The sequence below is a fragment of the Aulonocara sp. 'chitande type north' Nkhata Bay genome, linkage group LG4 (assembly GCF_057382095.1).
Source record: "Aulonocara sp. 'chitande type north' Nkhata Bay isolate Kocher_YH1m ecotype deep benthic linkage group LG4, A_spYH_male_GT1.1, whole genome shotgun sequence".
NCBI classification, from domain to species: Eukaryota; Metazoa; Chordata; class Actinopteri; order Cichliformes; family Cichlidae; genus Aulonocara; species Aulonocara sp. 'chitande type north' Nkhata Bay.
Window position 1 is genome coordinate 15,967,267 of NC_141347.1, and position 24,617 is coordinate 15,991,883.

A 24,617-nucleotide genomic window follows, 5' to 3' on the forward strand; every position below is an offset into this window, starting at 1 on the left:
AATTAAAAAAAACTGAAATGGAAAAACAACAACTGCGCAATGTATTTAGAATATAATATCATATCCACCAAATAAAATCTACTGCCTTCAAAGGTTATTATAATAAGAAGTCCAAAGTAAACTCGATTCCAGTGACAGTTAACTAAAAGTATAAAATAAACTTTTGAAAAAAAGTAACTAAAATCAAATTTTAAAAAATGAGGTTTAATTTATAGTTTGATTATAACAACAACAACAACAACAATACTACTACTACTAATAATAAAGACTCTTTGTTTATTCAGACTCTTGATGCCTGCAACAGTGGGTCAAATGAGTCAGATTTTCCTAGGTTGTGCCTGGCAGTTGCCCTTCATGCAATAGTAATGAAAAAAGACTAAAACTAACACTGAAACTAGTAAAAACTAAACTACAACGTAACATTTTCAAACAATAAAAAATAAACTGAAACAGGAAAATCAGCCGACGTGAACTAAATTGAATTTAAAAGAAAAGTCAAAAACTAATTGGAAAATACAATACTATAGTAAAACTGCTGCCCTCCTGCTCTAAGACCATGTTATTTACTTAAGAGCTGATCGCCTGCCTGGTCAGGAACGCGTTAATAAAGTAAATCATCATCATCATCATCATCAACTTTATTTATAAAGCACTTTAAAAACAACCACATTTTGTGGTTGTTTTTTGTGCATTTTAAATGCACATTTTGGATTAATTTCCAGATTTTACTATTAACAAGTATCTTTTTCTTCTTCTTCTTTTGGCTGCTTGCTTTAGGGGGCTCCATCTCACCTGTAACCCCCATCATTCTCCTCCACCCATCTTCCGTTGTGACAGATATGATATGCACCAACCTTCTGCATATCATCCTTCACAACATCCACAAATCTTCTCTGAGGTTTTTTCTCTTTTCCTCCAACATCTTCTATCCAAGGCATCCCAACCCCCCTCAGCCTTGGCTCTTTAACTTTGTCTTCTGTCGTCAATCTAAGATGTCCTCCTGATGTACTCAACCAACATATATTACAAACTATTACATTGTCAAGAACATTGTCAAAAAGCAACAATACTTTTAATGCATATATAACTGTGTGGGACAATACGGGTTCCACTAATCGTACATTCTTTTTTTTTCATGTAGCTGGTTCTTCTCAGAGCAGCAGGTCTGAAGAAGAGTTTCATGACATGGCGCCATCTAGTGGACATATGCCAGTCCTACACTCGGCTTCGTCTAATGAACTTGAACGCTCATGGGTTTAGAAAAGTCTATTTTTTGTTGTTGACGTATATATTTTTAATATACTTACAATGCAGCAGTTCATATATTATAAGTCTGTAAGTTATGCCTAGATTAATAGGTGATAATTCGCTATATCTAATGCTATAGAAATGATGAAATATAATATAATATAATATAATATAATATAATATAATATAATATAATATAATATAATATAATATAATATAATGTGTTTGCTCTCTGAGCTCCGTGTCTCTTGCTAGCTTAATACATTTGCCAGCGAGCACTTAAAGTGAATTTTCACTGAGCTTCTTTTGTGTCAGCGGTGTGAGGGACGTGTCTGAAAGCCAATTAAACTGCGTGCACAGACCCAGAGCCCACCCTGCAGCGTTCATGTGGCCATTTGTCGCTGACATGTAGAGTAATGGGGCGGGAGGAAGTGCATAACAGGATAGTCTGTGGTGCATATATCCCGACGTCGGCAACTAGGAAAAATAGTTAGCTAGGTTTATGATGGCAGGAGTAGGTGGCGACGCAGTATCGTAGTACGAAATAGAAAAGAAGAAAAAAATAACAAAAACATAAAAGTACTCATGATTTCCCCTCATATAACTCTTTAGACGGCGTCGAAACGGCCATCTTTTCAAGCTAAAAATCGAATTTCCCTCGAGTTTTTGGCGTATTAAATGGAGGAGAAGAAGGAAGACGGCGACTCGGAGATACAGGAACACGGACCCGAGCACTGGTTCTCAAAATGGGAGCGACAGTGTTTGGCCGAAGCGGAGCAGAGGGAGCCGAGCGAGGAGGACGTCGACAACGAGCAGGATAAACTGTGGCATCTCTTCCAGAACTCCGCCACTGCCGTGGCACAGTTATACAAAGGTCCAGCCCAGCGCTCTCCTTTTTGCTTGTCCGTCTAACGGTGCCTGCATCCCCCCTTGGCTTGTTTGTTAGCAGCCTGACTGTACACCGAGCCCTATAAACTAACATTAACGGCAGTGTAGCTAGCTCTTTAGGAAACTCCTCGTCTAGCCGGGTACTGGGGAAACTATCGTTTACAGGTGAATTTTGCAATGCTACATTTTTTTTCTAGCTAGTCCGGGCTAGCTGGTGACAAAGAATTGTGAGATATAACCTGGCGTTGTGTAGTTACGCCGAGCACCAAATAGCAGTGGCCACATCGACGAAGCGATGAGGTAGTTCGAGTTAACGCGAATACTTTGACACTAAAGTTTGACAGCCGCTATCGTCAGGTTAGCCAGGCTAGTTACAAAATGGCGATGGCAACAACAATCGTAGCTACGCGACATTCCCAGATGACAGTCTGCTGTGTGCTGTCAGTGTTAACATCTGCTACACCGGTATCGATTGGTTGCAGACGTTGTCCCCCCCAAACGCGTTGAAATAAGAGCCCGCACATACGTGTCCACTGGCTTTGTTTTGTTTTTTAAACAGCCGACTAGCTGGCGAGTTGAGCCGATGCGAAACGTTATAATCACAAGATGGCGAGGATAATATTGGTTTGTCTACAATCTGCTGTAGCTTGGCTCTTATCGGTCGGGATAAATCCCCGGCACGTAGAAACAGGAGTTTGGCTTAAGTCTTTACCAGTGTGTGTGTTTGACTGGGCTCTGCAACTTAACTGCTGAGAGGGCAGTTAAGTTCGTGTGTCGGCACTCTCCTGCTAAACAAGCTGCTGCCAAGCTGGCCATCTAGCGCTGACTGCCAGTTATTTTTATGCCAAACCCTGTCCCCCTTGCAGTTGTAGATGCAAGACAAAATGGCGAATGAAAATGATCCTCAACTTCAACCCCTTTGCTGTCATTTGACCACCACTAGTATGGCACCATGGTATTTGCTTTAAATTACAAGTGTTTTTTTCATTTTTATTATTCCTCTCTCACCTTCAGACAGAGTATGCCATCAGCAGGGCCTGTCATTGTGGGTGCCATTTCAGAACGCTGCTACAGCAGTCACCAACCTTTACAAAGGTAACCAACCACATCCTCCTCCATCCTTGTTCCTTGACTACCAGGTTCTACACTTCCTGTTGTGTCTGTGCGTTAAGCCAGCGGTGTAGACTCTGGCTGTAACTTTGTTAGTTTTGGGAAAAGTTTTTGATCTGTCCCCCCACATGAAAAGGTAAACAGAAGTGGTTATTATCGCTGATCAACTCCGTGTTAATCAGCTTGTCACATGGTTTAAGGGACCAAAAACACACAGCACAATGTCAGATATTCACTAGTGAAACAAAGCCTGTCTCTTAGTAGAGCATCTCCACTTCTAAATACGTAATAAATAGCGTACAACATGAGAAATGTTAAATAGAGGTCCATATTTGGTTGGCTTTGTTATATATAATCGTGAACAGCTGTTGTTGTCTTTCACTCTCACAGAGAGTGTCGAGGCCCATCAGAGAAGCTTCGATCGGGGCATCCAGATAGGACACCAACGTCGTAATAAGGTGGGTCTTGTTCCTCTGCTTGTGACTAATTGTGACTTTACAGTTTCCTGTCATAGACTGTCGTTTAGGAAACAAAAATTAGCTATGCACGACAGGGTCAATGAAGGATATTACAAAAAAAAAAAAAAGACTGGATCGGTGTTTGTTGATAACAGATGCCTGACTGTAGAGCCTGTGACGCAGCCTTCCCTACTCTGAGTGACCAACGTCTTTGCTGACATTTATGCTTTTACTGGTGCATTATGTGTTAATTACCATGCGGTTTACTGCCAGTGTTTTTGCAGTGGCACACATGATAGAGAGAAATTAAAATGTTGGGACTTTAACCCTCCTGGGTCCCTTTTCATTGTTAAACAAAGAATAAACATTTGTCCCTGTATTTTTTCCACTTCTTTGTTGAAACTGTTGGAGTAGACCTGAGGGAATTGATTATCTCCCTCCAGGAATTTACAGACATTTGTGAGTCCTTATATTGATGCTGTGATTAATATTCCTTATGTTGAGATGAGTGTTATTCTTACTGATAAGTTCAAAAACGCAATGGAAAAAGTAGCTGGAAATGTAACCGTACTGAACAATCTCAACAGTCGCCGCCTGCTTCAACCTGCCATGTAGTTAAATTTCTCGGGAGATGTGCGTCAGGTTGTGCTGTAGGGTTTCAGTATATGCTTCCTTTTGAAGCATAAATTCTCAGATTTTTATAATGTGCATTGGATTACAGGACATGTTGGCCTGGGTGAAAAAGCGCCGGAGAACCATCCGCAGGGAGGATCTGATCAGCTTTTTATGCGGCAAAGCACCACCGCACAGAAGTAGCAGGGCCAACCCTCGGCTGGCCATGGTGGCCCCCAGCCGCGCTAACTCACCAGCAGAGACTGGCTCATCTGTAGAAGCGGACCTCCAGCCCTTCAGGGAGGCCATAGCACTGCATGGTGAGGACATTTAAGTGCAAGGCTGACTCGAATGCCAACTCCATACTAAAGAATCAGAATTGACTTACACCCCCTCAGTGGTAGCTACAATGTTAAATAACTTGTGTGTGTTATTTATGCTCGTAAACGTATGTGTGTGACCTCCTGGTTCCTAAGTTTGATAGATAAATGGTTAATGTTCCACAGTGACTGTGAGATGAGGACTTTCATAGGAGACCTTTTAAACAGGTCTGTCATGTCTGAGCATTACAGTGCTGTGTTTAAGGCCTCTCATGTGTTCATGAGAGGCCTTCTGTGTTTATGCCTGTGAGAGATTGGAGGCTTGTCCTTCTGCTACATGTGGCTCAGAGATAAGGGTATTTTTGTGAAAGCACTCTTTTTTTTCTCTTCCTTTTTTCTTTTTTTCTTTTTTTTTTTTTTTTCCAGGTCAATTCCTGTCATTTGTGTTTGCAAGACACTATTTGACTAATCGAAAGACAGATTGTTTCCTATTACTCACCTTTCTATAATTAAGTTCCATTTGAATATGCTGGTAGTTTTTGCTGTGCTGTACCACAAATAAATACTCAGAACTTGACGAGCGTCACATTGTGGGTGCATCTGAGTTCAGACTGGGTCAGATTACAGAAACGGAAGTCTGACATTTCAGTTCATCACAGTTTGTCACCTGTTTGTATTTTGCTGTGATCATCAGGCCTGATAGATTAACTTTAACTTGGTTGAAATTAGGGAAATGGTGATTAACTGCAAGCCTTCTCTTTTTGTATATCTCTGTCAGATTGGATCATGCGCTATTGGTGGGGTTTTTTTAACATGAACAATGTGCTGAGTGTTTCATTCCTTTTTAAATAGATGAATTCAGCCTGAAATTATTTCATTTGTTGCATTGGAAATGAGAAAATGGCAATATTACTCAGTGCTGTCACTTTCTCCTGAAATAGCTGCGTAATCAGGAGCTGATAGTTAGAGCTTTCTTTTGACGGGAACAGATGCTGATGGTTTTGTTTTTTTTTTTTTTGGCTTTTATGAAAAATGAGTTTGTCCATCAACCATTTAAAAGATAAACAAAGTTGAATTTTTAAAAAAAAAATATTATTATCATTTTTTTTAATGGCCTAATGGAAGCTTTCTTCTTATCAGAGGCTGTAAATGAGATGTAGACGTCTACCTGCTGCTAAACTTCCTGTTCTTTCGTCTCCTTCTTCAGGTCTGAGTGGTGCCATGGCGAGCATCAGCGTCCGCTCCGGTGCTCCGGGTTCTCCTACGCATGTCAGTGGGAGTAGCAGCAACGGAGGTGGTGCGAGCGGAGGTGCTTCTTCCGGCTCTGGGCCGGTGTGCCGCAGCAGGCGTAACGGGCTCCAAGACGTCGACCTAAACACTTTCATCTCAGAGGAGATGGCGCTGCATCTGGACTCTACTGGCGCCGCCTCTGCCGGAGGGGGGGGAGGAACCAGGAAACGAAACTCCACCCAATGTAGTGATGTCATCACAGACTCCCCAACGCACAAACGCAACAGGATGATTTGATCTGCCCCTGCCTACATGCGAGGCGAGGGGATGGTGGGTGGGTTAGCCTTCAAAGCCAAGGCTAGGAGAGGGGGCGGGGGGATGGATGGGCTCGTGTGGGACATGTGCAGATGTACAGTCACGTGCACTCGGATGCTTCGGCTGAAGATGAAAACGAGGACTGAAAGCTCTCGAATTCTAGTCCTTGTCTCCTTTCCCAGCTCGTATACTACAAATCATCGATCTACAATCAAGAACACTTAACGAGTGGGCGTGAGTGTGTGCACGTGACCAGGAAGCCACTTCGCACATTCCTCAAACACCGCCCTGGAAAGGAGACAACGAAGAAAGTTCCCGACTTATCCTGGGATCCACACAGTTCTTGAGAGGGGCAATAACGCTCCGTGCTGCTCGACAAGTAAAAGCCACTTTGATCTTTGACACATTTGTGCCCTTCCCTCCCTTAACCTCACTCATCCTCACCCGCCACCTTAATAAGGAAGTGAGGGCCATGATCAAATCGCTTCACTCAGTGGATTGTGTCGCTCGCCAAACGTTGGACCCGAGTCACCCCTGCGTTAACCCCACCCCCCTTTTTGTTACTTCATCATTGCAGCTCTTAGTTGGCGTAGCCTGTCAGTGGTGGAGCTAAATCGCCTAGTAGGAGTACGGGTGTGTGTTTGTGGCATCATGCTGCCTCATCTGCCACTTTGTAAGCAGTTCAGTTTGTCTGGCTACTAGGTTGACGGCGTCTAACTACAACAGCAGCAGGCTGTCAGTGTTTGGACATCCATTCAGACTTTATTCTCTGCTAAGTGCTCTGCTTCTACGGTGGCTCGATTTGTACTTCAGGCCGTCACCTTTTCTTTGTTTGTAGTTTTTCAACCACCAGTGTTAAAATTCTAGGTTTGTTGCCACTGTTTGCAGCAGCTATAGCCAAGTTAATTTTCCGTTCTTTTTCCACTTTTTTTCCTGTTGTTGTTGCTGTTGAGGATAATGGAAAAGGAATTGTATTCTCTTTGTTTATGCAGCTTCTCCAACAGCCCCTTACCCCCTCTGCTCTGGTCTTATTATGAAAGCAGCTGCTGTTTTCCCGTCGTCGTGGGATGATTCTGATGAGTTGCAATAAGGATTTTTTTGCACTTAGTTTTCACTTCTGACTCATGCAAATAAATCGGCTCTTCCATTTTTATTCCAGCTGTACCTTTGTCCGGCCCTAAACGTGCACACTTATGAGTTGTCCACACACTACATTCACCTCTTTTCTACAAATAGCGGCGCTGATGTAATCATGCATTTCAGCCAGGCGCCACAGCACCGCTCATCAAAATTAGAACCACTCATGCTGATGGCAGTCGTCAGATTCAGTGTCCACCGTGCTTTTCAAGATGCTCGATAACATTTAGCCCTCTAACTTGATTAAAAACGTGGGCAGTTTCCCAGGAAAAACTGGCTCGGCGCCGCTTTTGTGGAATAGAGGTTTAAGTGTGGGGATGCTTAGAAATAAAACAGGAGCTCTCGCACTCACTTGATTTTTGTCACTTCTTCAAAATTATTTGAACACGTCGCAGAGACTGTTTGACATATGGTGTAAGATATTGGAAGAAAAAGCCGAACTTAATTTTTTAGGCTTTAGAAGTGGTGGCACGCTCAAAAACAACCACCAAACATGCCACCCGGCGCACACGAGGTAACTGGGCCAGCGTGTCGGATGGGAAGATGGATGCTGTCTGTATTTTGTGAAAGGGGTGTGTGCATTAATAAAATGTGGATGGGTTCGTTTTTTTGTTTTGTTTTTTTAAACTTGGTACAGAACGAAGTAACATGGGGTTGAGTTTCATTCCTACAATGGTTGTTTACTTCCAACATTCAGTGAGGGAGCAGAGCAGGAGACATTAATGGCACATGAGTCAATAAACGGGGTAAAACAAAGCAATAGGAATCGGTTTGTTTTAGGATGTTAACGTGATGTTATCAGAGCTAAACCTGAGCATGTTTGTGGGTGTAAATGATTAAAGAAATCTTGAGTTGTCTCAGTATTACAGTGCGCTGTTCTACCTGTATTACGCACAGGAAGTGACCAGTGTGGTGTTAATGTTTCCTGCTTTCTTCTGCGTTTGTTCCTCATGTTGACTCCAGTTCTCTCCCTTTCACATTTTATGGCCTGTGAAGTGGCCTTTATTTAGTTGTATAAAGCATGCTAGTTTGGTTTTTTATTTTGTTTTTTTTAACTTAAATTCTGGTCACCGATTTCATTTTGCGTTTTCTTTTTTGTGCTCTAGGTTGCCTTTTATGTTCCTATGATTTCAGGCTTTTCAGTAGGAAAAAGAACCCGGGTGATGTTTGGCGATCTGTCAAAGTCCTGGATCTGTGAAACCGCTGAGACTCAAAATGTAAGCTTGGTATTGAACACCTCAGCTTTGCCTGCAGAGGGCGGAGGGGAGGTGGGGTTTAAGTGTCTGGTAAGCTGAGCTGCTTCAGCCATCACTGATTCAGTGAATAATCTTAACATAGGACCCAACCTTGATTCTTAAACAGACAAATGTGCCGTAAAGTCACATTTCAGGTCGTGTGCAGTTAAACCTCTGAGTTTCAACTTTGGCAAACAAAAAAAAGTATTTAAATTTATTTTGTTTTAGGTGGTGTAGCTCCTGAGGACTGACTGGTCTGCTTGCCCACACGCTCTTCATTAAAGCAGAGGAATGCATTTCAAAATGTTCTAGTTTTCTTCTCTTAGACGCTTTGGCTCGCTGTTCTGTGTCTAACACTTCGGCAGTATTGTTTCTGAAACGAAACGAGGTGTTCGGCTACAAACTAGTAGCTTCACCCGCCTGCTGTTTCTGTTCCACGTCATGTCAGTTACAGGGAAGTGTGTGTGCTGACAGGAAAAGCACTTAAAGATTGAGCCTATCAAAGGATGTCTTCTTCCCAAAGGTTTGATTGAAGAGTTTGATAAGAGCAGGATTGTGCCGTCTTTGCAGTCCCACTGTTAAACCTGCGGAGTTGACCCCCGCTCCCCCTCCTCAGATCAGCTTGGGGTCACCCTGTTTTCTGTTTCTTCCCTGAGCCAGTCGCAGCCTTCATCCGCATTGTTTCATCAGGGTGACTCATGCCACAAAGTCTCTGGAGCCAACACTATCATCAGCTGTTTCTTATTTGTTTAAAAAGGTAATAAATGGCTAATCTATATACTGAACATTTAATTGTTGGTATGATATATGTGGTTCACATTGTAAAGGAAATAAAACCATTGAATCGCAATCGGATCGGCTGTTTCATTTTAAAAATAAGGACAGCGTTTTCAGAAAGAAGATGCTGTAAAATGGGAATAAAGACAAAATATAACCGTTAAAAACAGGCAGTAAGGCCTCTTGGTGCCATTTCCTGTTCTAAACAGTGTGTTCTGTTTTAGTCACGTTTCACAGCAGCACAGCTCTTCTGCTTCAGATGATCTTCACGTCTACATTTCCCTGTCAGTTTGCAGTTCTTTAACTTCGTCAGTAAATAAGCAAAGTATCGAAACTGTTTTTTTTCTTCTCAAGCATAAATGAGGAGCAGGTTAACAGTATTAACAGTTTGGAGACTTAGAAATGTTTCTGTTAACAAAGCTGCTGACATTTGACTAACTTGTCATTTAGCTCACCAGGTTGAGCAGATGACTTGCATGTTGTGAGAAATATGCAGCTACCGGGGTTAAAGTCCACGCTGGGTCATTTCCTGATTCTCTTCCTGCTTTCTTGTTTTAATAAAGCAATAATGACCAGAGGCGTCCCTGAAACTTCACACCTAAAAAGCCACTGGATGCAAACCACTACGGGCAGCCAGAGGACAGCGGTAGAACAAACATTTCTACTAGATCAGTGACATCAAATAAATGATTACGTCATATAGAGACAACTTTGATCCTGAGTGAGCTAAACTAGTGAAAACCTAAAAACTTCACATTTAATTTGTGAGATATCTTAATATAAGAAAAATAAGGCAATATTCAACAGTGTGTCTCAGTTTTCATACATGACAAAAAAGGCCTTTTTTAAATGTAAAACTAAAAAAAAAAAAGTTTTTATATTATAAACTGAAAAAGAGGAACTTGTCTGTAATGTAACCATTTATTACTTAATTATGTTGTTGTAATATGAAAGAAAGCTGTAAAACTGATAAAAAAAAATACAGTGTAAAATGTATGCTCTCCTTTGCATTTCCAAAGCAGTCAAGTGGGCCAGATTAGAGTGTTTGCTGGGCCAATCCTGGCACCCAGGCCTTAAGTTTGACACCCCTGTTAATAGATGATCAGCAGGAAACCTTTGCAGATTCTAAATCAGCAGATTGCACATTCTCAGGAACATCAGTAAATAAATAACATTACTGTGGTAAAAAACTATCATCGTATAATCCAAAGTAAATGATCCCAGATAAAGTTAACACCTTTGAGACGTTTGTAGGGTTTTCAGTCATTTACATTTATTCATATGCTTCACTATTTCTGACTTTGTCTCACAGAAAACGGCAGAAGCGGAGCAATGAGGGCCATCCCCCAAACATAAAAACAATATTAAATACTTGAACAGTTTACAATGTCCAGCAAGGGACAAAAAAAAGCAAACAATGAAGAAAATTACAGCCATAGTAAAATTAATGTGTCTTCTGCTGATATGAGTGATACGCACATTCAGCCTACATCCTCAAAGGACTAGTGTTGCTACGGTTTGGTCCGTGGGTGTTCAATATTAAAAGCCATGTTCTTGCATCCTTCGTAGCTCCTCCACCTCTTCATCCTCATCTGCAGCTGCTCTCAGAGAGCCATCGGGTAAAGACGGCAACGATCAGAGGCCACACAGGGGGTCCACGAGTTTTTCTCCGTGATGCAGTGGACAGGGCAAAGCATCAGAATGACATCTAACGGGATTTCATTTTATTTCTCAGAAATTTGGAGATGCCAACACATGGTAGCTTTGTGCAACTGAATCTGACTTTAACACGTGATGTTTTTTTTCTTGGGAAATTAAACTCAAGGCCTCGGGTTGATGACAGATAAAAGGTGAGCTCTTAAGAGTCTGATGAGAGCCCCCAACGTGCAGCTGGCTGAACAAAGGAAGAGGTCCTGGCTGAGAGTTTAAGAGTGCGACTCATATCTGGCTGAGGGGCATGAACTTCTGGTAGTAACTCTTGGTTACATCAATCATGAGGTCCTGTGTACACTCTGGGAGCTCTCCTGAAAACAGACCTGAGAGAGAGCGAGACAAACGCAGGTAAAGACCAGACATTGAGGAGAACGAAGACAGAAAAGTAGAAAGATGCTGGTCTATTGATTAGTTGTGTGCGTTTTGCTCACCTGGGCATCCAGAGAAAACGGTGAAAGGTGGCACCACTGTCTCAGGAGGAAGCACGGTGTTGTCTAAGATCTTGCAGCAATCCTTTAGCACACAACGGCGACCCTGCACACATAATGGGAAAAAGAAACTGAAACATCATCAAACATCACAAAGTCATGCACTTTCATATATATACACATATATGTATATGTGTGTATATATACACACACACACATACATATATATACACATAATGACTAATTTGTGATTAAGTGAAGTCCCCATTTCTGTGATCCAAATCAACAGTTTGGAAAAAAAAAAAGCCAGCTTGTGTTTTTTTGTTTATTAATTCAGCCCTCGACTGCCAGCAGAAGGTTGCATGACTGCCATGTGACTGGTTCACCACAGGCAATAAAGAGATGCTTTCTGTCTATACCCCCCGCCCCACCCCTTCACAGCAATGTCCTTTCACTGCCGAGGAGCTAGCTGTGTGCGTGTGTGAGATTTTATTTCACTCACTATGACACAGTTCTTCCCAATGTGGACGTAGGAACCAATCTGTGCTGCATTGACCACGCAGTCTTCCTCAATGAAGACGTGGTCTCCAATGTGCAGCGGGAAGAAAGCCACCCTGCAGAGGGGGACAGGGCAGTGATGAGACAATATGCTTTTCTACTTAGCATATTCTCTCCTTTATTCATTTGTACAGTGACTTTAAATATATTTTGAGTGACAATAACTAAAAACAATCTCAAAGCATCTTTATCTAGAACACAAAAGCACATGGCTGGCCTGAACGTGTGTCAAAGATACTTTACCCTTTGCTGAACTTTTTGAAAGGTGGTCGAATAACACTCCGGCTTTTCACCACGCAGTGTCTGCCCACCCTGACGTTAGCCAGGTCCCCCCTGATGATGCAGTCATTCATAACAATAGTCTGCAAGAGAGAACATCCAAAGCTTTAGCACAGCTGGACACTTTCTATTCACAGTGTCGTTTCCAGGTGTGTGTTTTCCTTACTTTGCCGTTCAAGACTATGTTTTGACTCCCACATAGTACCGACTGTCTGCTCACTTTGTTGCCAGAAGCCTGAAATAAAACAACAACCACTGTTTATAATCGTGTGAACGATCGTGTCTGTGTCTGTCCACATAAATGAGTACAAACAACCGTCTCTGCTATCCGCCCAACGCCCCGTTCACTTTCTGCTTGGACAGATAGCAGGCTACGTTAGCTTAAGCAGCGGTGATTAAAATTCCACACAGTACCGTCTCAATGTACTCCGCTTTGTTGTACAGTATTTCAGACAACTCCATGGCTGGAAACCCGCTGAACTATCAAACGGCGTTTATTATTCTGCGATACGATCTAAAGCATCGATACGGATTTTCTCTATGGGAAGCTCCTTCTCCTTCTTCTTGTCTTCTGCGCAAGCCCGGACGTGACGCCATCAAATAACTTTATTTAAAATATCAGATATCGAACAAAAAACAGACATAATAAATGTGCGCGTGTAAAGCTAAAAAAATAAAAAATAAAAAATAAAAAAGAAATTATTATTATTAATAATAATAATAATAATAATAATAATAATAATAATAAGTAAAGCTTTTATAAACCCTGGAATAATTGTCTGTATATTTTGTGATAGTGTCAGGGATTTTCTTTTTTTTTTGCTGTTATTCTTCTTTTTTTAATGATATGGACTAATCTTGTCTGACATTTTTAAAAATAGGGAGCCACATATTGGTTCTTTGTCAAAAAAAACAACAACTTACAAAATGTATTATTATTTTATCATAGATATACATATCCATATGTAAGTTTTGTTGTGTTTTTTGTTTAATGAACCCTGAGACAAACAGTAAGACGGCTCCTCTGTGAAACAGCTCCACGCCGTGGAGGATTGTGATAAAGACTCTGGAGTATCTCCAATGAGACTAAAGACACTGAGAGGGTTGAGCTGGGTTTAACTGAAGTGGTCGCATGAAAAGCTACCTGCGCTGTGCAGCACTGATGGGCAAAGTTAAAAACAAGAGTTTTTTTAAGCAGCTGGAACCTTTAGAGAGAGGAAGAGCACTTTGGTGTGATTGTGGACACTCGAGGGTTTTTTCAGAGGATATGTTATTCAGGCAGGTGGGACGGATGCAGAAGAAACAGGAGGATGAAAAAGACTGTCGCTCTTACTAACTGAAGTGTAATCTGCCTGAAACCCTGGAGACATTACTGCTACCTGGATCTAGCAATCAAGCAGTCAAAGCTACCAGAGGAGGCAGAGAAAAAGGGAAAAACACAGCTTAATCCAGAGAAACTGAGAATAAAAGTTTGTCTTTGTCCATTTTTATTGTCTAATTTGTGTAGACTTTATAACTTCATTTTAACAGGAGCTCTTATTGTACACCTAAAGAGCTGAAAGCAACATCTTCTATACTTGTTTTTGTTTCATATGCACAATCAACGTCTTGTTTTATGAATGTGAAAGTTCACTTTTACTTTCCAGTTAAATCAAAGTCATTGGCAGTTTCTCAATGCCCATGTGCTCGTGGTGAGAAATGTTTAAACAGTTTTAAAAAAGCGCAGATAAAGCGACAAATTAGAAATAAACACAAGGTTTGCACTGTGCGCATGCGCAACACGGAGCCCTTGACCCGCTTTTCTTCTTCTTCGCCTCGCACGCTGGCAGCTTTCAGTAACTGCTTTCCGTCATGGCGGCTCGTGTCCTGCAGCAGTGTGTCCGCTCCTTTGCTCGGCCCTCGTTGAGGCTTTGCTCCAGTAACCTCGCATTAAGAGTCACTGCCGTCCAGGCGGTGGCCGTCCACCGACCTCTCGCCTTCGCAGCAGACAGCCGGAGGACGCGGTGGCTCGTCCAGAGCCGGGTGAGTCTCCGGTAACATTGAACCATCGCGGCCTAGCCGCTGTGACCTACCGATGTCTTTCAGACCTGCGGAGCCAGCCTAGCCCGCTGAGAGTTCACGGTGTCACACGAGCAGCTTATTTCGCTTTGAACGACTCTGTGTTGTTGTGGCAGAGAAACACGAAACACGGAGGCGTTTGATTTTAAAAACGGGACAGCCATGTTTGCCCTGTTGGTTAGCTAGCTAGTTAGCAAAGTCGGTGATTTCATTGACAGACTTCATTCTTTATCTTGGCATTGCACGGCTGATTCTGGCTAAACATCGGGTACTAATGTGCAGAAAGGTAAAAGACTGTTGTAGTGCGGATGTTATTGTGTATTACGATAAGTGTGTTTGTATAACACAGAAAAAATGTTACAGGTGTTTTAGCGAGCTGTGTGCAGAGTTGTAAGTGAACACTAATGCGCTGATAAATGCGTTTAATTGCAAATTTAGTCAAATGAAACGATAACGCAGTAATTACAGACGAGATAATAAAATCAGCCACACATTAAAAGCTTCAGGACCAGCACAGATTTCTTCTTGGTCAAAGTTCCGTAAGATTTAAGTTTTATTTTGAAACTTGGATAAACCTTTTCCAGCCTTTACATCTGTACTGTTGCAGTGTACTGGAAGATATTGCATCTTTTCACACTGTATGTAATACACACTCACTTAAGGCAAGCTAATGTACAGGCTGCATGATCACAACCCCCCACTCCCTTCTGCACTAAAACTCTTCCTTCTTCTTCTTCCTTAGATCCCCTCGGTGGGTGTGCTGTGCCGACAGTACGGAGACCTGCCCCCCCTCACTCTAGAAACCATCAAAGAACGAGTCATGTATGTACTCAAGCTCTACGACAAGATCAACCCAGAGAAGGTGAGAACAACAAGAGACCTTCAGTGAATTCTAGCTGAAACATGTATGAATAGAATACATTCGCAGGCATCTGTGAGGTGAAATTAGGCAATCGTGACTCATCCCTGTCCAGAATGGCTCATGGAAATTGTTTTTGAAAAGTTTACTGATTTTAATGTATTGAATTTAATAACAATTAGATTTTTAACTTGGAAAAACAATCTAAAATTAATACTATCATTCCTCATGTAGATTTGGTTTTGTTTTTATTTTAAAGCACCCTGAAATGCCTGTAGTGTTTGTAAGTTTCTGTATAAGTAAGCTTGAATTTCTAACCCTCGGGTTGGTTTCTGTTCCACAGCTGCAGACGAGCTCTCACTTCATGAAAGATTTGGGTTTGGACAGCTTGGACCAGGTGGAGATCATCATGGCCATGGAAGATGAGTTTGGTGAGAGCAAACCTCTTTATACTGCATAGAAAACTATTCCAAACTGTGGCTTTAGGCATTAAGTCAGCAAAAGAGATGTTTCTGACTCCTACGATGCCTAAAGTGCAGATTGTGACTGCTGTTGTACAGCCACAGTGGGAGTATGTGGATATGAAACATCAGTCTTGCAGTCTTCCTGCCTGTTGAGCGTCTGCAGTGTCAAAATGCTGTCAAGTTTGTCTTCAGAGGGTAAATGCGACACTCTGTGTGGACGTCCCACATAAAGCAGGATATGCTCCGATTATATCCTGTGGTAGAAACACTGTAGTACACCTCATTCTACAGTATTTATTGGATTTATCTTGAAAATTGATTGAGAAGGTTAATGAAGGTTGCAGTTTGTTGCTTTTTACTTTTTGACTTGTAATAATTCAGCTGATTTATATAATCTGTTTGGGAGGTAAATTTTAAACAGGGGTGGCTGTGGATCAGGAGATGGAGCAGGCATTCTGCTAATTAGTAGGTTGGTGGTTTGATCCGAAGCATCTTTGGGCACGATACTGAACCCGAAACTTCAGTGTGTTTGTTGGAGTGTGAATGAGGCGTGCTGTTAGTGCTTTGAGAGAGAAGAATTAAATCAGAATCAGAGGACTTTTTCTTATTTTGATCAGTGAAGATAATAGACTAACAGCTTTTAATATGTGTGACCTACAGTTGAGGACGTAGTACCAGCGAGATGTTTGTGACCATCTGTGCAGAAAGCTGCTTATTCGTCCAGCATTATCGATGCATGTCACATGGCTTCTTTAGCACACGCCGTAACCAGTAACTTGTTTGTGCCGCAGGCTTTGAGATCCCAGATGCAGAAGCAGAGAAGTTGATGACTCCTGAGGAGATCGTACAGTACATCGCAGACAAGAAAGACGTTTATGAGTAATATGCTCTGTAGCACACCAGAGGCAAGTCACCATCAGGCCCCGTTTTCTGTCTTTGGTCACACGTTGTGTCGGTGCTCAATTTATATTCCTTTGTGCCCAGATAGGGTCACCTCCACCCACCCAACAGGAAGTTCTCGTGAAGCAGATGAGCACCAAACAGTTTCCTACTTCAACTCTTGTGTCCATTATGGCGACGTTGGCTTCAGCTGTCTCGTGTTTGACTGTATTTAAATGAACATGTTCAGGAGAGCTTGGAGATAAAAAAAAAAAAATTAATATTAAACAAGATTATATCACTGGTTTGCTTTGTTCTCATTTCAGCTCCGCCCTGTGGTCCCATGTACAATTTGTCATTAATAGATCAATAAAGACACATTGTACACTTTCGTGTCTGCTGTTACTCCGCTTTGGGTCCAGTAAAAAGGACCCAGATTCAGCTGCACTTCTTTTAGTTTGTTTCCACTGGCTGGGATTTGCTATAACTATCCATCTATTTTCATTTCTCATCTACTTTGGGTTGGAGGTAGACCGAAGCTTGATGCTGGGAGGTTCACACACCACCTGCATCCACTACTGACCTGTCAAAGGAAAAAAGCTCCCAAAAATACAGCTTAAGCATATAAGCCTGTGGTTTCTAGACTGTATATAAAGCTAAACTAGCTCCACATCATTAATCAGTAAATACTTTAAACATACAAAGAGCTTTCATCTGCAGAACCAGAAGATTAACTTCAGCTCCATCCACCAGCAGCTCAGATAAATCTGTTTTCTCCAGGCCAGGGGTCTCCAACTCCAGTCCTCGAGAGCTACTGTCTGCACACCTGAATAAAATAACTGGCTTGTTATCAAACCCGATGACATGCTGAAAATGTTAATCAACCATTTGATTCAGCTGCATTGGAGTACGGATGCATTTAAAAACTGCAGGACAGTAGCTGTTGAGGACTGGAGTTGGAGACCCCTGTTCTATGCAATAACCCTGTTAGTGCACTGATTTAAAGGTAAGCTTCATGTTCCCTCACTCTTTACCTCGTAAGATGAGGACAAAACTACAATAAAGACAGTTCTTGAGTTTTAATCTTGTGTCCACACATGAAGAATGAGGTGCCATTGTTGCAGGATGTTCACACAGCTGGGACTGAAGTGTTTTTATTTCAGTACCCGACCTAAATGCACCTTTACAAAAAAAATAAAATGTAACCCTTTAAAACCTGGCCAATTAAATAATTGCGAGAAAATTCTATTATGTGCTTTGTGAACCTCCCGATGAAAAATTAATAAAATATGAAGTAAAAAAAATATGCAATTTTATCATATTTGTTACATCAGGTATGTTTTTGTGGTGCAACTTTTTTTTTTTAAAGGGAAAAAAATAAATGTAGAAGTCTCAAAAACTTGCGTATAAAATATGATACTTTGGTTTAAAGGGTCAAAAATAAACTCACAACTAACACATTTACACAATAATAAAATTAGCAAACCCAGCGTGGGAGTTTACCGAAACTGAGTTCTTTCAATTTAAGACAGATTTCTATAAACCAGACCAAATTAAAAGCTTTTCTTTGAGTAACCAAAGCATTCAGAGGGCTTTAAAATCCTGATGTCACAGGAAACATCACCTTGTCTTGAGAGATTGTCCAAGCAAACAAAAGCAGCAGCTACTTTCAGCTGCTCCCTCATTTACAGCAGCATGCCTGCGTCTTCTGAAGCCAGAGATGCTGTTGGGAGCACGAAGCAGAAGTTTTCAGTCACACGGAGAGAAATAAAGACTCTGGGAGGCGGCCGCTGTGTATTAGTCTTTTATTGAGGGTTGTACCCAAGTTATACAGCTTTGTATGCTGGCTGCAGAAGCCAGCGGGTTACAAACAGTAATTCAGTATACGAGTACAGCCAACAGAAGACCTACTACTCACTACTCTACACCTTAGTACAGATTCTCTTAAGAGCAGTAAAATCCAGAAAGAAATAAAGAGGAAAAAAATACAGAACAAACCAAGCAACAAAAGGAAGGAGAATAAAAGGATTAAAATGAAACCAAACAAGTAGACAGCATCAGAGGAGACATTCATTATTAGAGCACACTGGAGTTGGTTTTTTATACCATTAATATCAGGCGACTTCGTTTATTTTGTCAATTTTTATACCCATACAAATAAAGATTGTCCTTCAAAAAGTGCAGATTCCACCGAAGTTTAAAGATAAAATCCTTTGATGACCCGAGGAAGACATTTGAAAATAAAAAGGTACTTCCTGTTTTTGTTTGCAAGAGAGGAAGACGCCCCCCTCGTTGATTATAGACACTGTACGATTATATTCTCATATATATATTTTATATATAGTTTCAACAGTCTCCCAAAGCGATGTGCATAATAGGTTTACAGGTGATCCAACTACACACTGGATTGATAGAATCTCTATAAAAAGAAAAAAAAGCACTGTAGTCGTGTAAAATTTGCAGTTTCACCGGCCTCGCTCGAGCTGCGAGAAAAATCGACAAAAATGGACTTTTGCAAATCTTAACCTGTCCTCCTCCTGCTACAACTGGCCCGCCGTTTGCTAGGTAATAAAGGTTTTTCAGTTTGTATTGTTATTATTAGTAGCTGTACTAGCTGTACAATTTAACGATGGCACGACACGTTTGAGGAATATTAGTGGGAATCCCATTTCAGCGGTTTTTACTCATTTTTTTGGGAATTTTTTTTGTTTTTGTTTTATTTAAAGACAGGGGAAAAAAAGAAGAAGAAAAACCCAAGGTGGACATGTAAGCCTGGGTTCAAACACTCCACTGCATAGTCTCTCTGAGCGACACCCACCCTTTCCCCGATAAACCCACCCTTCCCTCCCCACCCGCCCACATCTTTGTGCTGGTTAGACTAAAGCTTTTCAGGGTTTGTTTATGTGTTCATACTAAATGTAAAACGACAAAAAAAAAAGACAGCAGATTCTCACAGTTTTTGTATTTTTTCTTTTTTCTTTTTTGTTTGTTTTTTTGTTTGTTTTTTTTCTGTTTTTCCTGTCAAAAAAATAAGCCTTAGCGCTTTTTGATCGACTGTAGGAGCCGTCAGGTGTGTTATGATATAATATAGCATTTACTCACAGGATATTTAAGTCAAGAGAAACACAAAAAAGTCACATTTTTTTTTCTTAAACATTAAAAAGTAGTAGAGTATCACCAGCCAGCTTCCCTCCTGCCCGCTACTTCCTTTTCCTTTCCTTCCCCTCGTCTGGCCCTGTCGGGAAGCTGCTTGGCAGCCCTGGGGATTGTACATTGCTCGTGGTGGTTTTCACTTTACTAAAAAGGTTTTCCTCACATCATCCTTTTGCAAATGACTTTTTAAATTTTTTATTTTTTATAATCTTCAAGCATTTAATATTGTCCAGCTTTTTAAGTACACGTATGCACACGTACACAACTACAACCAAACAACAACAAAAAAGGATTTATCCCTTTCCTTCCCTCCCTCGATTTGGCATGATGATGTATTCACTCACTCACACACACACAAACAGTCTCACGCAGGCTGACAGTAGATACAAACACGATTATGGAACCAAAACAGTAACGACATTATTGAGAGGCGTTTTCCAGACGTTGCTTGTCCCTTCTCTAACAGCACAGCAATGCTGCCACCTGAGCTGCTGATCTGGGGTCAGCCTGTGTCCCGGTAATAGTTAAAAGAAAAAAGGATACTGAGGATGGACAAAGCTGCTCTCAAATCAGCGCCAGGAACGACAGCGCTGCCAAAAATCAGAATGAACAAAGTGTAAAGTAATGTCATTGAGCAGTAAGGGAATATAGACAGTTGAGAGCCCACCCTCCCCTCCCCCCCGCCTCAGACCTCCTGTCAGTTATGAGTCTCCTCTCCCTGTAGTTAAGCTTAGGAGTTGGAGAGGAGGAGCTGATCCTGGATAAGCCGGCGAGGAGGCAAAAGTGCAACCCTTTATCCCTGAAAAGCCAGGAAGAAGCAGCCAATCGCGAGTCCCGTCCCCTCCTAGCCTCGTTTCAGTCAAGCGACACCACGGCAACAGTGACTGCTGCTCAATTTCTCAAAAAAAAAAAAAAATTTACAAATTTTTTTTGTTGCCCCTCATGCACGTTTGAGGCTGCGCTGTCTTTTATACTTTTACAAACCGTTTCAGCTACATTCAGGCCCAGCTCAGAGCCGGAGGTGCACCAACCAAGGGAGACCAATAAAGCACCATCTTCTCAAATCACAGTACACACACACACGCGTGCGTGCGCACGCACACACTTTACCCTGTCGAATACTCACAGGCGCACCTTCTCCATCAGAGAGACCTGAAAATCTAAAAATCTGTCTCAGCTTTGCTTTCGGCCTTTTTCCTCTAGAATCCACCCAAGTGCAAAATCCAAGTCTCCTCAGTTCAACGTGTCAGACTAAAACTAACAACAACAACAACAAAAAAAGCTCAGATGTTCCACTTGATAACAACTGTTCAACACAACGACAACAAATACAAATAAGATATATGTAAGTATGTATTTATATATATTTATAAGCAAAGAGATCTGGAATTAAGTAAACTAATTTTTTTGTATGATTGAATTATTTGGTAGAGCGCGGTTCAATACTGGCACACATCACTGTCAAGTCTGGCTAATACTCAAGGTTCTGTCTCACTGCGTTTGCTTTGAAGTTGTTAAATATTCACGGGCTAAGCTTAAAAAATAAAAACCTAAAGCTTCTAGTACTTCTGAAATAAAAACCTACATGAGAGAGGAGAACTGGGGGGGGGGGGGGGGGGGGGGGGCACGCACAAACACGATGAAGAAAAGATAATTAAGGTCCATGGCTTCGCTAATGCTGACTCGTCGTTCATGCACCCCTCTGACACTTCTCTCCCCCCATGACCCTAACAAACAAATTGTGCATCAAAGTAACTAAACAATCACTGGTAGATAAATCTGTTATTCTCTTTTTGTGAAGAAAAACGCCACTGGTGGATTTTACATTCACGCTGTTCTCACACAAAACCTCCACAATTCACATTCACTCACACTCACACACACACACACGTACGTCAGGAACTTCAGATGAGTACCCCACCTTCCCCCCCTTTGCCCCAAAGGAAAGAAAATAAAACAGTACAATACAATCATATTCATTTTGTAAACAGGTAGAAGCCACTTGACTTGTTGTTGCATCTTCGGACACAATTAGGATCAAGGCAATGAAATGTGGACGACTTTTTTTACTGTTAAAATATTTTCTTCAACCAAAACGAGAGTTTTGTTTTTTTTTCTGATTTTTGTTTTTCTCTTCGTTCCATTTTTTTTTTTCAAAACACCATTTGTGGCAATGAGAGAAATTTAAAAAAAAAAAAAAAAAAAAAAAAAAGGAAAAGCGAGTAATGTTTGTTAAACAGCTAAAACATTGTGACACATGGTCGAAAAATAAACGCCTCTCAGTAGGCCATGTGAATGCGAGAGGCTACAGTATGCATAGATACAGAGTCGCCTTTCTCTTGGTTTATAAGTCTGACGAGACACGACGATTTCCCCGCTCACAGTCACGCGCTCACGCATTAAACGATCCCCACTCTTGATTTTTTCTTTTTTTTTTTTTAAACATCAGTGGAGTGGAGGAGGAGGAAGAGTAGGAGGAGAAGGAATGCCGGGAGTGTCCTCGACCTCCCCCTCCCCGCACACCTCACCTCCCTCCCTCAAAAGACAGCATATTGAAAGCAGTGTGTTGAGCTTCTCCAGCTTAAAGCAGTTATTTGGCAGAGAGAGAGAGAACAAAAACGAAAACTTACAGACCTTTACATAGTTTTCAGTGCTAGAAGTTGTATTTTCCTTTCCTACAAGGAGTAGTAGTTTTTTTCTTTAATTCAAACTACAAGGGGGGAAAACTGGCTTGATTTCCTGAGAACCATTGCTGGTTATTTAGCAGACAAAAAGAGGAATAGTTCAAAATAACCAACGCCATGGCCAAAAAAACACTGATCCGAATTCCCAGAGTTACAAAGCATCGTCTTCATCCTCAGTAAGAGTTGTTTTTGTTTGTTTTTTTTAACTTTTTCTGTTTTTAAAAATTTTTATCTTTTTTTTTTTTTAAAGCGTTTTGAAATTTTTTTTGTGCATTTTTTTTTAAAAATTTTATTCCATCTTCTCTTTAAAATGAAGAATGAACACACTTTCTGCCTCCCAAGTCTTGTAAACAAGAGGTTGCAGTGTGGCACCTCCAAAACATTGAAAGCCTATTCTGAAAGTGCTGTTCCCCCCCTCCCCCCCACTAAAACCTGCCTGCCAGGGGGCTAATGAGAAAGGGGGGGGAGGGGCTTGCTAGATAGCCCCCGCCTCCCTATATTAGGATGGGCGGGGCTTACTAGTCCCAGCTGCGGCTACAGTCCTTTGCACTGCAGAGCTCAACTTTCTTTAGTTTTAAAACAAAATTGGTGCAATACTTTTAATGTCACTTGAACTATCACCAGATAATCATCCTAAGTCAGGTTTAATTCTTTAACTATCTGTTGATCTTGAACTCCACGACAACGCAGTAAGGTAGGCGTGCCAAGGCAGAGAGGAGCGCACACGTACTCATTCACAGCTCGCGCGCACACACACAGTAATTCTCACAAACACACACAGTAAGGACCTCAATGAGTAAACAGCTACACTGGAAAAAACTGGCTGCTCCCTCTATATTGCAGATTATACTGAGAAAAAAACAACACATTCAGTGCAAAGTTAAAAAAAGCTCATACTCCAACATTGTCAGCAAACAAATGCAAAAAAAAAAAAAAGTAAAACAAAAAAATAAAATGTTAAAAAGAATTGGAATTCAAATAAACATGACGAAAGAAACAAAAAATACATATAATAATAATGAGCTCGATTGAAGCTTTTTTTCGGTCTGAAAGAGCACTACCTGGAGGCAAATATCCATCCGTTCACATTATAGAATTGGCCTGCATGATTCAAGTATTCCGACTGATATGTTTTTGGGCTAAAACAAAGTGGACATATGTGCAGAGAGAGAAACGTAACTTGTTTTCCACAGGGGAGACCCCGTTTTGTTGAATATCTTGTAAATGAGAAGGAGTCCAACTAGTGCCATTGCATTTATAGAACTACATTTGTGTCTCTATTCTGCTGATTATTGATAATTCTCTACTGACCCTTCCCCGAGCCCGTTTCACTGGCGGGCAGCTCACATGGAGTCCCCGCCCCCTGTCAGGTGATCCACTGGGAGGAAGGAGGTGATTGGAGAAGGGCTGCTGATCCTCCCTGCCTCGGTGCCACTGGGAGTCCCCCACAGGCTACTGGAATAGTTGGGCCCACCCCAGAGGGATGAGCTGTGAAGGTCGCTGCTGTTCCACTGGTTGGGTTCAGAAGCGCGGCTTGGAAAGGGGTGAGACTGATCCATTCTGCTCTGAGAGGAGCCGAGGGTCTGCCAGCCAGAGGAGGGAGTGGCCATTGACTGCCCTTGTGCAAAGAAACGGCTGATTTCCTCCTCGCTGGCAAACTCAGCCAGAATAGTAGTGTTCCCCAAAACACACCTGTAGAAACAGAGCAGGTTAGACAAGAGTGAGACTTTTTGTCTGTACACAACATCATATGGCTGTTTTTCCATCCATTTAAACAGCCAACTGTCCACTACTGCAATTCCCCACTTAATTTTGGGAGTTTTGTTTTTTTTGTTTTTTTTTTTTTTGGGGGGGGGGGGGGTGTTATATGCCTGGAAGAATGCATGTGTTATCTGTAAAGGGGACATCTGACTGAGTGTCAAACAAATCTGTGATTAATCTGTCTATGACAAGTTAATTTGGCATCAACAGCCTGTTTTTATTCAAGGTCATCTGCTCTAAGAGAAGCTGAATAAATAAAAGTAAGAAGTGCCCATATTTGCGTGTGATGGTCTTACATGTGCAGGCTCTTCTGGGCCTTAGCGGCCTCATCCTTGGAGCTGTAGCATACCACAGCGTTACCATGTGGCAGGTTGAGGTGGAATGTGATCAGAGGGCCGTGCTGCATACACAGAGTCCTCAATGTAGAGCCGTCAATCTGGAAGAAGGGGAA

At 41.6% G+C, this 24,617-nt stretch overlaps 4 protein-coding genes across 12 annotated transcripts in view; 2 read left to right on the forward strand and 2 right to left on the reverse strand.

The window, feature by feature from the left end:
- The first annotated feature begins 1,668 nt into the window (after nt 1-1,668).
- On the forward strand, nt 1,669-9,403 carry hapstr1a (HUWE1 associated protein modifying stress responses a). Its single transcript, XM_086288725.1, has 5 exons — nt 1,669-2,122; nt 3,151-3,231; nt 3,637-3,704; nt 4,426-4,636; nt 5,844-9,403. The coding sequence occupies exons 1-5, from the start codon at nt 1,927-1,929 to the stop codon at nt 6,161-6,163; spliced, it is 876 nt and encodes a 291-aa protein (XP_086144851.1). The 5' UTR covers nt 1,669-1,926; the 3' UTR covers nt 6,164-9,403.
- Nucleotides 9,404-10,586: 1,183 nt separating this feature from the next.
- dctn5 (dynactin 5) lies at nt 10,587-12,880 on the reverse strand. The gene is made up of 6 exons (XM_086290580.1): nt 12,723-12,880; nt 12,475-12,543; nt 12,273-12,391; nt 11,974-12,085; nt 11,475-11,577; nt 10,587-11,366 (listed from the first exon to the last, which is right to left on the reverse strand). The coding sequence occupies exons 1-6, from the start codon at nt 12,768-12,770 to the stop codon at nt 11,269-11,271; spliced, it is 549 nt and encodes a 182-aa protein (XP_086146706.1). The 5' UTR covers nt 12,771-12,880; the 3' UTR covers nt 10,587-11,268.
- A 1,230-nt stretch (nt 12,881-14,110) lies between these two features.
- Nucleotides 14,111-19,601, forward strand: ndufab1b (NADH:ubiquinone oxidoreductase subunit AB1b). 2 transcript variants are annotated; one of them, XM_086288735.1, is made up of 5 exons: nt 14,111-14,330; nt 15,109-15,228; nt 15,569-15,656; nt 16,481-16,594; nt 16,678-19,601. In XM_086288735.1, the coding sequence occupies exons 1-4, from the start codon at nt 14,160-14,162 to the stop codon at nt 16,570-16,572; spliced, it is 471 nt and encodes a 156-aa protein (XP_086144861.1). In that variant the 5' UTR covers nt 14,111-14,159; the 3' UTR covers nt 16,573-16,594; nt 16,678-19,601. The 2 variants fall into 2 exon arrangements, with proteins under 2 accessions (XP_086144861.1, XP_086144860.1); XM_086288734.1 differs by having other exon boundaries at nt 14,112-14,330; nt 16,481-16,598.
- The window catches only part of LOC147332265 (trinucleotide repeat-containing gene 6A protein-like), a 39,793-nt gene continuing 33,535 nt past the window's right edge, over nt 18,360-24,617 (reverse strand). For all 8 annotated transcript variants that reach the window (XM_086288727.1, XM_086288729.1, XM_086288726.1 and 5 more), the window contains 2 exons: nt 24,463-24,602; nt 18,360-24,097 (listed from right to left, as the gene is read on the reverse strand). In XM_086288727.1, coding sequence (XP_086144853.1) covers nt 23,749-24,097; nt 24,463-24,602 — 489 coding nt within the window. In that variant the 3' untranslated portion in view covers nt 18,360-23,748. The remainder of the gene's footprint in view (nt 24,098-24,462; nt 24,603-24,617) is intronic.